Source organism: Mustela putorius, unplaced genomic scaffold (assembly GCF_011764305.1).
Source record: "Mustela putorius furo isolate JIRA1106 unplaced genomic scaffold, ASM1176430v1.1 tig00003901_pilon_pilon_pilon, whole genome shotgun sequence".
In the NCBI taxonomy this organism is placed as follows: Eukaryota; Metazoa; Chordata; class Mammalia; order Carnivora; family Mustelidae; genus Mustela; species Mustela putorius.
Genome location: NW_025422049.1, coordinates 19,118,200 through 19,133,702, shown reverse-complemented (window position 1 = coordinate 19,133,702; position 15,503 = coordinate 19,118,200). Strand labels below are relative to the sequence as shown.

The window sequence follows — 15,503 nt, the reverse complement described above, 5'->3', positions numbered from 1 at the left end:
AAGACAGAAATCTGAAATATTTTAGCTTTTTGTAATGATATGCACATCTTCACTGAAAATCAAGCAACACCTTTTAAAGAATTTGAGTACCTCTGATGCTATTCTGAGATAACTACATCTGACTCAGCTTAGGATCTAGAAGTTACCCCCAACAAGGTTCTAATATCTACTTCGTAATGGGGAACAAAACAGAAAAAGACTAAATGGTTTAATGTAAAATTGTCCAAGCAATTAAATTAGAAGTTTAGGCTTATAACTCTGAGGTCTGTTTCTTTAAGCTCTAATATGAACACAGAGTAAAATGTTTGAGGAAGAGTATAATTTCACATAATAGATCGCTGTGAGATAATCTTCTCCAAATCCTGGGACTCATAACATAATAAGCTGAACTATTGCAACATATATCCAAGTGTTTGAATGCTCACTCTGCGACAAGTACTGGGTGAGCACTAGGAACACAACACAATACGAGCAAAAATACATGGCTCCCACTCTCATAGAGCTTACAGTGTTGTGGAGGAGAGAGACATTCAAGTAATTATACAAATAACTGAGCTAAGTGCTACAGAGGAAAGATATGTGCTTTATATTAGAGCTTTATGACAAAGGAAGCCAAGTTGGGGTGGGGGGCACTTGGGAAAGCTTTTCCTGGGAAAGTGAATGTGTGTTTGGGGACTTGAATGAGAACTGATGAGGCTGGAGTGCAGAAAGTGGGGTACAAGAGGAGACAAGCAAAGAGACCAAGCCTCTTGCAGGCTATACAGAGCCTTGTAGGCCATAGTAAGGATTTTAGTATGTATCTTCAGAGCACTGGGAAGCTATTATACAGTTTGTGGCCATACACGCCATGATTCAATTTGTTTTAGAATGGTCACTGTCTCCTGGAAGGAGAATGGTTATAAAGAGGTTGCCAGAGACTGTTACTTGACCCTAATAACTATTCTCTTCTATAGTAGTAGATCTGTCCATTTTTAGCTCAGAACATAGCTACCTACAATACTTTCCCCTGGTTCCTTTGTTGTTAGATATGGCCTTGTCACTAAGTTCTAAGCTCAGAAGTAAGCATAAGTGATCTGTACAATTACTAGCCAATTTCCCAAAGGCTGTAAGAAAATGCTCTCTTTCCCTTTACCTCCCTTCCCCACTGACTAAAATGTGAGCATGGTGGTGAGACGTCTGTCTTGCAGAGGAAGAGCAACATTATAAGGATGTCAACCCAACCAGCTAGTAGGAGCCTACGTCCCTGATGTTGAGCTGCCATACCAGCTTTGTACTTCTTAACTGTTCAGGCTATTACATGAGAGAAAGATAAACTATCTTGTTTATGTCACCACTATTTTGGGTCTCTGGTCAGCAGTCCAACCTATATACTACTAATGCAGTGGGCAGAAGTAAAAACAAGAGGACCAGCTAGATATACAGTCCATATAAACTTCAGAGATAACATTAAAATATAGATTCAGGCGTCTTGCCCAGTTCTAATGGTCCAGTTCTTAACAAATTCCACTGAAAAAATTTTAACCCACAAAACTCTCCCCCTCCCCCCTCAAAATCACAAAGGCAATTTATTTCCCAAGTAAGATGTATCTTTGCTGTCATATGTTCCTAGGCATATTTGACTTTGGACATCAAGTGATTTTGTAATATCAGATCTCAGTTATTTCTTTTATTTGGCTTGGGCTAATATTAAAATTAATTTTTATTCCTTTTGAACATACACCAAGTTAGAGTCATCCAGCCCAAAACTGGAAGTTTGCTATGAATAATCAAGGATTACCTGCATTCTATTAGAAATGCAGCTCTGGGGGCGCCTGGGTGGCTCAGTTGGTTAAGCAACTGCCTTCGGCTCAGGTCACAGTCCCGGAGTCCCGGGATTGAGTCCCGCATCGGGCTCCCAGCTCCATGGGGAGTCTGCTTCTCCCTCTGACCTTCTCGCCTCTCATGCTCTCTCTCACTGTCTCTCTCTCAAATAAAAATAAATTTAAAAAAAAATCTTAAAAAAAATGCAGCTCTGTGCTTCCTCATCTTCCAATTATGGGTTTGCCATAAGTGTCGTTCAATCATAGGGAGAAATTTGAAATGTTCTTTGCCTAAGAGATGAATAACTCCCTTCTCTATGCTTTTATTAATACTAATTATGTACTTTTGCTAAGATATTTAATACTTATTAAGGTCCTTAATAATAAGATACAAGTAATCTAAAAAGTCCAGGAATATTAAATGTTTGAACAATACTGTATAGCAGTGGTTCTCAAACTTGGTTTCACGTTGGTATTACCTGGCAATTTGAAAAATTGTTATGCTTAAGTTTCTGGTTGGGCTGTAACCTGGGCATTAAGGTAGTTAACAGCTAGCTGCCCAGGTGATTCTAATACGCAGACAAGTTTGAAAGCCACTGCTATACAGCACTGTTTAGAGCACTTGTCAATTTTATTAAAGCTCAAGCTTTAACCAACACTTTGAATTTACCTTGGTTTTAGGTGCTATGATTTCAGCTACTTTCAATGCAGTTTCATCATAAATTGTGCTGAAAGGAAGGAAAAATTAAAAATTGATAGTTTTTAAGGGCACCTCAGTGGCTCAGCTGTTTAAGCATCCAATTCTTGATTTTGGCTCAGGTCTTGATCTCGGAGTCATGAGATCAAGCCCTGTGTTGGGCTCCACACTCAGTGCAGAGTCTCAGATGCTCTTCTTCCTCTGCCCCTCCTACTCAGCGCCCCCCAAATAAATAAATAAAATCTTTTTAAAAATTGATAGTTTCTAAACAACTTTTATTTTCAGAGTTCTAGCATATCAGATCTGGAAAAGAACTTATGGATAAGTAAACTCTAATCTAACCTCTTTTATGGTGTAAATGAAGAAAAAGTCCCAGAGAGGTTTTTATTTTCCTGAGGATATAATAGTAGCTGTTGCAGAATCAGCACTTGTGCCAACTTTGGGTTTGCAATATACTTAAAAAAATGTTCAGACTACCACCTGAAGTACAAAGAAACACACAAATATAGATCATACAATATGTAGATGTACACTATATAGATACAAATATAGATTGGAAGCTGAAGCACAATGAGGATGAAATAAAATGACAGCACCAAATCTGTCAAAACTACGATCCTGTACTATTTTCTTCATGTACAAGTTTATGCTTTCAAGTTCTTAAATTGTCAAGTGCATAAGAATTACCTGGAGAGCTCATTTAAAATGTGAATTCCTAGATATTTTCCTCAGATTCTGATTCAGGATTATTGGGGGTGGAACCCAGAAATCTTCACTTAAATAAAATTCCAGGTGAGTATAATGTAGGTGTTCCACAAACAAAACTTCAGGGGTACCTAAGTGGCTCAGTCAGGTAGGCATCCGCCTTCACCTCAGGTCATGATCTCAGTGTCCTGGGATCAAGCCCCCGAAACAGACTCCCTGCTCTACAGGGAGTCTGCTTCTCCCTGTCCCTCTGCCCCTCCCTCCCACTTGTGCATGTGCGCGCACACTTTCTCTCTCTCTCTCTCAAATATATAAAATCTTAAAAAAAATAAAAACACTGAAAAAGAACTAGACCTCTCACACTCCAGCAAATTACCTTAAGAGTTAACAGAAAAATTACATTGGCAGGTGTTTATTTTTCTGGGACTAATTTTACTTAACTGCAAATTTTCAAAAACAATCTAAGATTATGTTTGTAAGTTACAACTCTCTCTCTAAATGTCATAAAAGGAAACATAAATGCACCTTGTACAAGATATATGATGCTGGTTACTGAAGAAATTCATGCATTTCAACCTTCAGAACAATTTTAAGTAGTTTAGTAAAATCATTTTTAATATACCAGCACTACCACAAAGTGTTACAGGGAAGTTGTCATTTTTAAGGCCTGTAATGACTTAACTTCTGCAAAAAATATAACCTGAAGATTTGAAACTATTAAGTTACAATGAACAAAACTTAACTTCTAATGAATTTAGATTTAATTTCTCACTAATCTGTTTTTAAACTATTTCATGAGACGTTTTTCCTTGAGAAGCAATGTAATACCTGGTAGGAAAAGCAAAAGTTAAATTTCTAGGACTTGACTAATTATTTGCATATTGCATGCTGATGTTGCATTTATCAGAGATGTCTATCAACAATCAGCAAACTAATAGATTTGGCCATAGTAACACTTCCCTTTTCAATATGACAGTTTTCTTTGTCCAGTGAAGACAGGCTTTCTTATGAGTTTGAACATCGAAATCATAGTCCTAATAGCAAAATGTTCAACTTTTTGTGTTTACTCTTAAGTAGACCACAAGCTAATACACCTAGACCTTTAAACTTTCCAGTTCAATTCCATGAATAATTATTAACCGATTACTATGTGTAAGGTGCTTATAATAACAGGGGAGGGGATGTACAGGTGAGTAATCGACAGCTATAATAGGATAGAAAGTTTAAATCTGTAGCGTGCATCTGTTGGGATTTATTCATCAGTTTCTATCGCACATTTCCTGAACTCCTCCCTTCTGCTGAATAGAAGGATTCATTCCTACCACAGGGTCCACTCCAACGCTGTTATCTCAGATGCCTAAGGACAGACAAGAAGTAGGGGAAGAAATATCTTTCTGTTCATTCCTACTGCAGGGTCCACTCCAACGCTGTTACCTCAGATGCCTAAGGATGGACAAGAAGTAGGGGAAGAAATATATTCATTGATTATCTCACTCAACAATGTCTCCCATTTTCCTATTTTCTGTTTTCCTGTTCCCCTGGCTCTAGGAGTCTCTCTGGTTCCAGACTACTTCCCTTGGACTTCAGACTACCATTGTGCCTGCTTTCCTTTTGACCTGGTGTCCTCAGCTTCTCTGAAAGCCTGATGCCTGTTTGTCTCATTTGCTGACTTTTGGCCCAGACTCCTGCTATCTCTGTCTTGTCAATTTATCAACTTCTTCACCAGCCCTTGGCACATATTGCAATCTCCCTAGCCCAGCCACTTGGCCAGACCAGTTGACCCTTCAGCAATACATATCAGTTGCACTCCTGATTAAAAGCAGAGCTTACAATAAAGGAAGTGATGAAATAAATAAGTCTGTCTAGACATCTGAAAGCACCAGAATTAAAAATACTAAATATTCAAAATCAAACCTTGACCAATCTTTTGTTACAGTATAACACATGGGACATAAAAATTAATGGAATGCTGCAACTCAGGTATCAGGCAATCAACAAATATTTGAGCGCCTACCACGGGCAAGGCACTGTACTTAAAAGGATCCCTAGCCACTGAAATATGTTGACTTTTCAACGAATAAACAAGGTGGCTGAAGATATTCCTTGGGGAGCCTGTTAAGAAAAATTCCACAAAGAAGTAAGAGGGGGAAGGGCTATAAAATCAATTCTACGTCTACCGTAGCAATTAAACTTCTGGGTCTTAACTCCTGGCTGGACTGGTGGATAGCATATTTCAGCAGGGCTTGGAAAACCAGTTTGTTTTAGATAATCTGAGAGAGGTGACTTTCAGCCTCGTCACGTGGGATTCCCAAGAGTCCAGTTCCTCATTCCGATCCACTCCATGTTTATGAACGTGCATTAGCTGGCACATTAAGAAAAAAAATCTCAGTGCAGGAAGTCATCCAATCCTGATAAGTTGACATGTAGAATAAAGTTTATGGTGTTATTTATTGCTAACGTAGTCCTGGTTAAAGGTTACGTGTGTGCAGTTGGAGGAGGGGCAGGCAAGGGAGAACGTAGATAACTAAAGTGAAATAGAGCTGATGTATTCAGAGCTTATGTTGCTAGAGGTGAGATCAGTTACCTACTTGCAACTGAAATTTCAAACTTCTGCCTAGCGGGGACTTGAGTGGACAAATGGTGACTGATAGTTGGAAATACCAGCAGACATCTTAAGTTTTATGCTCAGATGAACAAGCAATGAACCAGGAGAATAAGTCCAGTTGTTTTCGGCTGCTTGTAATTTTTACCTTTTTATTTAAAATCACAGCGTCTTTTTCAATGAATGCCTATGTGACTGTGACTTATTACAATGAAACCAGCAACTACACTACGATAGAGAGGTGTGAATGTGGTGTTTATGGATTAGCCTCACCAGTGGCTAATGCTATGGGGGTGGTGGGCATCCCCAAGAACAATAACTACCAAGCTTGTGACTACAACACTGAGTTTACTAATACTAACAGTCCCTGGATTGCACTGATAGAAAGAGGTAATTGTACATTTTCGGAAAAAATTCAAGCAGCGGGCAGAAGAAACGCAGATGCTGTTGTGATTTACAATGTTCCAGACACTGGCAACCAGACAATACAGATGGCAAATTTCGGTAAGTAATGACCGAGTCCTAAAGAGGGTTTGTCTTTGTTTATCTTAAAATGGTATTTCAATCTAGAATTACTCTAGGATCTGGCAATGACATTGTAAAAATGATTTAATTTTTTTTTCTTTTTTGCCCAGCACTATTATCCCTTAATTAATACTTGTAATTAAATTGTTCCAAAGACAAAAGCAATTCATGAAGTGATCTCTATATCCCTTTCACGATTTTCTTAGTTGTATTAGTTTGCTCACTGTTTATTTCATAACTGTTTTTGAAGAAAATGCACCTTACTTCTAAACATTAAAGAAAACTTAAATATTTTAATTCCATTTTCAATTTGTGCTTTTCAGTTTGATTCATTTACTTAGACAGAAAGAATTGTATGTATTCAAGTATGCAGTAACTACAGAACCGATTATTATAAGTAAACAATAGCATATTGTAAGTACACAAAATGTTTAGAGAAATGGGAATCTATCTGCTGTGTGCATATGAGATTTGAATGTTTGTGGGACTAATACATATAAAACTACTCTCTAGAAAGAGTATACATTGGAAAAGGCATAGTAGAAATAAGATCACACCAAAATTTACATCAAAAGTAAAAGTTTCCCTTGTAAGTATTTCCTTAGGACTTCATAAGTAAGTATAACCATCTAATTTATTAACTTGCTACTGGAATTTACTTCCAAGAATTATTGTTTTTATTTTATTTGTTTTGTAAAACAATGCCAGTTTCCAAATAAATGATACTTAAACTAGTAAAGAAGTAGATTTGTTACCCAAGTTTTCTATAGTGTGGGTAAGAATGGGTATTTTTAGCCCCAAATAGCTAAAGAGGGAAATAAAAGGCAATAATTTCAAACAGGGTAAGAACTGGAAGAACACAATATCAGGATAATTGGTTATCACCACCAAACTTGAGCCCTGAGGAAATTAATGTAAATTCAACACATTTCAGAACTGCAAAAGAGTAAATCAAATTTGTGTTAAGAATAGTAGCGACTGGAACTTGCAGGTTATACACATGCAGTATGGCAGTTTAGTACTAATGTAGGATAAACAAGCTGATTGTTTCCCTAGGTATCAAAACACCTGGTAAAGACGATCTTTCAGCAGTACCAAGTTATCATAAATGTACAAAACTCCATTTGCTACCTTTTATAATATATTCTAGACACTCCCAGAACTTAGGCATTCACTCTTTTCTTCTTTTGAACTTCAGAGGACTCCAGAAGGCTTCCATGCATGTTCCTACATTTTTACAGGTGACTTTTACTTTTGTAGAAATAAAGAAAGACAGCTTTCTCATGAAAATCAGAAACTGAATCTGTTCTAAGGAACCTACTTCCCTAATGTTCCAATTAGATTCTGAGCGCTCTAAGTTTCCTTTTGCATGGACAATCACCTTGTTTTCACCCCCTGCTATTTTTTAAAAAGATTTTATTTATTTATTTGAGAGAGAGAGAGATCACAAGTAGATAGAGAGGCAGGCAGAGAGAGAGAGAGAGAAACAGTCTCCCTGCTGACCAGAGAGCCCAATGCAGGACTTGATCCCAGGACCCCGAGATCATGACCTGAGCCGAAGGCAGTGGCTTAACCAACTGAGCCACCCAGGCGCCCCCCCCTGCTATTTTTTAAGTATAAATAGTACCAATCTAAATTGTAATCCGGTTGCAAAACTTGCTTTGCAACGCGCAGTAGGGGCCAATATCGAGTGGAATGTGGGTACCCAGCCCCTGATTTTAAAAGATTTACCAAAGATCACTTACAATAAATTTCACCAAAGGGCATGTACACAGTCATCTAAACGTTTGACTCTGAGCAGAGTATTAAAAACAAGGCAGTTATATTTAGCATTCAATATGTACTTCCAGCATACTCAAAGGTACGTGATCAAAAACATTTTTTAAAACTACTGCATTGTCCCTTTTTTCAAACAAGCACATTGAAAAAGAGAGCATAATGATAGTATTTGTAATAGTTTATATTTGTTGCCATTTACTATATGTCAGACACTGTTGTAGGGCCTTTATTTTATTTTTTCATTTTTCCTATTACCACGTTATTTTATTAATTTAAATTCAACTAGCCAAAATATAGTTTCAGAGGTAGAGTTCAGTAATTCATCAGTTGCGTATAACACCCAGTGGTCATCACATCACATGCCCTCCATAATGCCCAGTGGTCATCACATCACATGCCCTCCATAATGCCCATCAGCCAGTTACCACGTCCCCCAACCACCTTCCCTCCAGCAACCCTCAGTTTGTTCTCTAGACTTAAGAGTCTCTCATGATTTGTCTTCCTGTCTGATTACTGGTCTTTAACATTGAATGTCCTCAACCCCAAAGAATTAAAATTGTAAGTTTAATATTTTGCAGTTGTAAGACCTGTCAACTGGTGTGTTATTGGAGTTCTCTCTTCCCAGAAATTTACCTTATATAGAAATTATTAGATGATGCAGTCGACAGTAAAGCAAGTGTGGATACAAAAACTCTATGATCAGCTTCTAGGCCATTACAGATTGACTCATTATTTTGTAACATAAGCCAAAAGGGTGTGAGGTTTTGCTATCTTTTCACTAGTGTTCTTTTTTTTTAACCTTTATATTATTCTTTTTTTAAATTTTTTAACTGTTATGTTCAATTAGCCAGCATATAGTACATCATTAGTTTTTTTTTTAAGATTTTATTTATTTATTTATTTGACAGACAAAAATCACAAGTAGGCAGAGAGGCAGGCAGAGAGAGAGGAGGAAGCAGACTCCCCACGAAGCAGAGAGCCCGATGCGGAGCTTGATTCCAGGACCCTGGGATCATGACCTGGGCCGAAGGCAGAGGCTTTAACCCACTGAGCCACCCAGGCGCCCCCATCATTAGTTTTCGATGTAGTGTTCAATGATTGTTTAAGCATGGGGGTGGGGAGTGCGTAACAACTCCTCTTCCTCCTCCAAAAGCTCGTGGCTTCATCTCCATCACCTCGTCTTTTATCACCCCTAAAAACCACCTTTTCAGCGTTGGCCCCCTCAGGGCTGTAGCACCCTTGCCTTCTGGCCCTGTTCCACCTACTTCTCCATTCCTTCGATCCCATTTTTCCATGCTAGACCTTGGGAGAATTTCCACAATGTTGTGCCTCTTTGCTTACTGATGTTAATGCCCTCCAACCACAGATCACTAGGAAAGACTTGTAGTTGAAAAAGGTGGTTTTTTTATTTGCTGCAGCAAAGGGAGAATGCACACCATGAGAAACCATGGGGCATCTCAGTGACAGGGTGGTAGAAGGGACTTAAGAGGATTTGGACTTGCTTTAGATGATCTGCATGAGGGTTGAGGGAAGCAGGCCATTTACCAGCCACCCCAGTTTGCCTGAGACTGAAGGATTCCCTGGAATGTGAGAGTTTCAGTGCTTAAACCAGGAAATTCCTGAGGAAACCAGGCTGACTTAGTTACACTAGCTGGTTTTGTTCTACGTTTAAAGGCTGGGGTGCCTTGGTGGCTCAGTGGGTTAAGCCGCTGCCTTCGGCTCGGGTCATGATCTCAGGGTCCTGGGATCAAGTCCCACATCTAGCTCTCTGCTCAGCGGGGAGCCTGCTTCCTCCTCTCTCTCTCTCTGCCTGCCTCTCTGCCTACTTGTGATCTCTCTCTGTCAAATAAATAAATAAATCTTTTTAAAAAAAGGCTATCAGAAAGTGGGGGAAATTCTGTGATTAGATTCCTAAATTAATCTTATCTCTAAGTGGGGCAGACTGACCTAAAGCTAGAGCAGTAGTTGGTAAAGAAGCAACAGTCACTCATATTAGCCAGGATGGGAGATGTTTGGTCATTTTTGGTGGGTGGGACACTGTTCATATTTTAACAATGTTCAGACATGATTGTGGAGTAGTCTTATTTTTGTCTTGATCCATCATGGTTGCAGAGCAACCTTCCCTAATATTGATGTTCTGTGAGACTATTTATGCTCAACAAGAAAACACCAAGGCCCAGTTAATAGTGGCAGGCTGGATCCCAGATGTCAGGGGCTGCTTGTCTCTTTGTCACTGACAACACACTATGCTCATGCCTTACTGTGGTGCAAATATATTCTCTTCCCACTGCCCACCACCACCATTTTATATTTCTGGGACTCCTCATCCCCTCTAGGCTGCTTTTGAAGTCCCCAACAAACATAAAGAATGCCTCTGCACTCCTTGCTTCTCCTAGTTTCATGATGTGGGTACAGAGTTTCCTTACTCCTGGGCCCAGTCTATTTATAGCCTCCCTAGTAGCAGTCTTTTTTCTCTGAAGGGGGTAACTTCAGTCTGAGAAGAGTTTCCACTGAGGAGGAATAATGGGTAGCCTAATGCTTGGAGGTGAATCTTTAATTGAACATTGTCCAATTTGCAGTCTGTTTTGATTTTGTCCTTTGATGGTGTTGGAAACAGGAGGACATGCTTATGGTATCCTTAAGTAATGACATAAGGTCTTAACAACCCTTTCCAAATGTTCCAAATGTCCATCCCGTTCTGTCCCAGACATGCAAGAAAATCAAGAGGCCCATTATTAAAGTGTAAAATTTGGAGCCTGTTAAGTACCCACTGGATAAGCAAACAGGTCCTGAAAGTGAACTATGCTGTTAATAGATAAATTGCCTTAAGAAATGCTTAAGCTTAAAAAAAAAAAAAGAAAGAAATGCTTAAGTTTGAGTGCAGTTTTTTTTTCTTTTTTTTAATTTTTTATAAACATATAATATATTTTTTACCCAGGGGTACAGGGGATAAACCTGTGAATCGCCAGATTTACACACTTCACAGCACTCACCAAAGCACATACCCTCCCCAATGTCCATAACCCCACTCCCCTTCTCCCAACCCCCCTCCCCCCAGCAACCCTCAGTTAGTTTTGTGAGATTAAGAGTCACTTATGGTTTTTCTCCCTCCCAATCCCATCTTGTTTCATTTATTCTTCTCCTACCCCCTTAACCCCCCATGTTGCATCTCCACTTCCTCATATCAGGGAGATCATATGATAGTTGTCTTTCTCCGCTTGACTTATTTCGCTAAGCATGATACCCTCTAGTTCCATCCATGTTGTCGCAAATGGCAAGATTTCATTTCTTTTGATGGCTGCATAGTATTCCATTGTATATATATACCACTTCTTCTTTATCCATTGATCTGTTGATGGACATCTAGGTTCTTTCCATAGTTTGGCTATTGTGGACATTGCTACTATAAACATTCGGGTGCACGTGCCCCTTCAGATCACTACGTTTGCATCTTTAGGGTTAATACCCAGTAGCACAATTGCTGGGTCATACGGTAGTTCTATTTTCAACATTTTGAGGAACCTCCATGCTGTTTTCCAGAGTGGTTGCACCAGCCTGCATTCCCACCAACAGTGTGGAAGGGTTCCCCTTTCTCTGCATCATCGCCAGTGTCTGTAATTTCCTGACTTGTTCATTTTAGCCATTCTGACTGGTGTGAGGTGATACCTCATTGTGGTTTTGATTTGCATTTCCCTGATGCGGAGTGAAATGGAGCACTGTGTGTCTGTTGGCCATCTGGATGTCTTCTTTGCAGAAATGTCTGTTCATGTCTTCTGCCCATTTCTTGATTGGATTATTTGTTCTTTAGGTGTTGAGTTTGCTAAGTTCTTTATAGATTTTGGACACTAGCCCTTTATCTGATATGTCGTTTGCAAATATCTTCTCCAATTCTGTCAGTTGTCTTTTGGTTTTGTCTTTGGTTTTGGTTTTCGTTTGCAAATATCTTCTCCAATTCTGTCAGTTGTCTTCTTTCCTTTGCTGTGCACAAGCTTTTGATCTTGATAAAATCCCAATAGTTCATGTTTGCCCTTGCTTCCCTTGCCTTTGGTGATGTTCTTAGGAAGATGTTGCTGTGGCTGAGGTCGAAGAGGTTGCTGCCTGTGTTCTCCTCAAGGATTTTGATGGATTCCTTTCTCACATTGAGGTCCTCCATCCATTTTGAGTCTATTTTCATGTGTGGTGTAAGGAAAAGGTACAATTTCATTTTTCTGCATGTGGCTGTCCAATTTTCCCAGCACCATTTATTGAAGAGGCTGTCTTTTTTCCATTAGACATTCTTTCCTGCTTTGTTGAAGATTACTTGACCATAGAGTTGAGGGTCTATTTCTGGGCTCTCTATTCTGTTCCATTGATCTATGTGTCTGTTTCTGTGCCAGTACCATGCTGTCTTGATGATGACAGCTTTGTAATAGACCTTGAAGTCCGGAATTGTGATGCCACCAACTTTGGGATTCTTTCTCAGTATTCCTTTGGCTATTCGAGTTCTATTCTGGTTCCATATGCATTTTAGGATTATTTGTTCCATTTCTTTGAAAAAAATGGATGGTATTTTGATAGGAATTGCATTAAATGTGTAGATTGCTTTAGGTAGCATAGACATTTTCACAATATTTATTCTTCCAATCCAGGAGAATGGAACATTTTTCCATTTCTTTGTGTCTTCCTCAATTTCTTTCATGAGTACTTTATAGTTTTCTGAGTATAGATTCTTAGCCTCTTTGGTTAGGTTTATTCCTAAGTATCTTATAGTTTTGGGTGCAATTGTAAATGGGATTGACTCCTTAATTTCTCTTTCTTCTGTCTTGTTGTTGGTGTAGAGAAATGCAACTGACTTCTGTGCATTGGTTTTATATCCTGACACTTTACTGAATTCCTGCACAAGTTCTAGCAGTTTTGGAGTGGAGTCTTTTGGGTTTTCAACATATAGTATCATATCATCTATGAAGAGTGATAGTTTGACTTCTTCTTTGCTGATTTGGATGCTTTTAATGTCCTTTTGTTGTCTGATTGCTGAGGCTAGGACTTCTAGTACTATGTTGAATAGCAGTGGTGATAATGGACATCCCAGCCGTGTTCCTGACTTTAGCGGAAAAGCTTTCAGTTTTTCTCCATTGAGAATGATATTTGCGGTGGGTTTTTCATAGATGGCTTTGATAAATTTGAGGTATGTGCCCTCTGTCCCTACACTTTGAAGAGTTTTGATCAGGAAGGGATGCTTTACTTTGTCAAATGCTTTTTCAGCATCTATTGAGAGTATCATATGGTTCTTGTTCTTTCTTTTATTGATGTGTTGTATCACCATTGATTGATTTGCGGATGTTGAACGAAACTTGCAGCCCTGGAATAAATCCCACTTGGTCGTGGTGAATAATCCTTTTAATGTACTGTTGAATCCTATTGGCTAGTATTTTGGTGAGAATTTTTGCATCTGTGTTCATCAAAGATATTGGTCTGTAGTTCTCTTTTTTGATGGGATCCTTGTCTGGTTTTGGGATCAAGGTGATGCGGGCCTCATAAAATGAGTTTGGAAGTTTTCCTTCCATTTCAATTTTTTGGAACAGTTTCAGGAGAATAGGAATTAGTTCTTCTTTAAATGTTTGGTAGAATTCCCACAGGAAGCCATCTGGCCCTGGGCTTTTGTTTGTTTGGAGATTTTTGATGACTGTTTCAATCTCCTTACTGGTTATGGGTCTGTTCAGGTTTTATATTTCTTCCTGGTTCAGTTGTGGTAGTTTATATGTCTCTAGGAATGCATCCATTTCTTCCAGATTGTCAAATTTGTTGGTGTAGAGTTGCTCATAGTATGAACTTATAATTGTCTGTATTTTTTTGGTGTTAGTTGTGATCTCTCCTATTTCATTCATGATTTTATTTATTTGTGTCCTTCCTCTTTTTGATAAGTCTGGCCAGGGGTTTATCAATCTTATTAATTCTTTCAAGGAACAAGCTCCTAGTTTCGTTGATTTGTTCTATTGGGTTTTTTTTTTTTGTTTTTGTTTCTATTTCACTGATTTCTGCTCTGATCTTTATGATTTCTCTTCTCCTGATGGGTTTAGGGTTTCTTTCTTGTTCTTTCTCCAGCTCCTTTAGGTGTAGGGTTACGTTGTGTACCTGAGACCTTTCTTGTTTCTTGAGAAAGGCTTGTACCACTATAAATTTTCTTCTCAGGACTGCCTTTGTTGTGTCCCACAGATTTTGAACCATTGTGTTTTCATTATCATTTGTTTCCATGAATTTTTTTCAATTCTTCTTTAATTTCCTGGTTGACCCATTCATTCTTTAGAAGGATGCTGTTTAGTCTCCATGTATTTGGGTTCTTTCCAAATTTCCTCTTGTGATTGAGTTCTATCTTCAGAGCATTGTGGTCTGAAAATATGCAGGGAATTATCCCAATCTTTTGATATTGGTTGAGACCTGATTTAGGACCCAGGATGTGATCTATTCTGGAGAATGTTCCATGTGCACTAGAGAAGAATGTGTATTCTGTTCCTTTGGGATAAAATGTTCTTTTTTTTTAAATGTTCTGAATATATCTGTGATGTCCAGCTGTTCCAGTGTGCCATTTAAGGCCTTTATGTCCTTGTTGATCTTTTGCTTGGATGATCTGTCCATTTCAGGGAGGGGAGTGTTAAAGTCCCCTACTATTATTGTATTATTGTTGATGTGTTTCTTTGATTTTGTTATTAATTGGTTTATATAGTTGGCTGCTCCCACATTAGGGGCATAGATATTTAAAATTGTTAGATCTTCTTGTTGGACAGACCCTTTGAGTATGATATAGTGTCCTTCCTCATCTCTTATTATAGTCTTTGGCTTAAAATCTAATTGATATAAGGATTGCCACTCGTGCTTTCTTCTGATGTCCATTAGCATGGTAAATTGTTTTCCACCCACTCACTTTAAATCTGGAGGTGTCTTTGGGTTTAAAATGAGTTTCTTGTAGGCAACATATTGATGGGTTTTGTTTTTTATCCATTCTGATACCCTGTGTCTTTTGATTGGGGCATTTAGCCCATTAACATTCAGGGTAACTATTGAGAGATATGAATTTAGTGTCATTGTATTGCCTGTAAGGTGACTGTTGCTGTATATGGTCTCTGTTTCTTTCTGATCTACTACTTTTAGGCTCTCTCTTTGCTTAGAGTACCCCTTTCAATATTTCCTGTAGAGCTGGTTCGGTGTTTGCAAATTCTTTCAGTTTTTGTTTGTCCTGGAAGCTTTTAATCCCTCCTTCTACTTTCAATGATAGCCTAGCTGGATATAGTATTCTTGGCTGCATGTTTTTCTCATTTAATGCTCTGAATATATCATGCCAGCTCTTTCTGGCCTGTGGATAAGTCTGCTGCCAATCTAATATTTTTACCATTATATGTTACAGACTTTTTTTCCCGGGCTG

At 38.6% G+C, this 15,503-nt stretch overlaps 1 protein-coding gene across 1 annotated transcript in view; it reads left to right on the top strand.

The window, feature by feature from the left end:
* The first annotated feature begins 5,583 nt into the window (after nucleotides 1-5,583).
* RNF128 (ring finger protein 128) overlaps nucleotides 5,584-15,503 on the top strand; it is a 107,967-nt gene continuing 98,047 nt past the window's right edge. Inside the window, exon 1 of the mRNA XM_045068300.1 lies at nucleotides 5,584-6,307. Within this exon, the coding sequence (XP_044924235.1) occupies nucleotides 5,902-6,307 (406 nt within the window). The 5' untranslated portion in view covers nucleotides 5,584-5,901. The remainder of the gene's footprint in view (nucleotides 6,308-15,503) is intronic.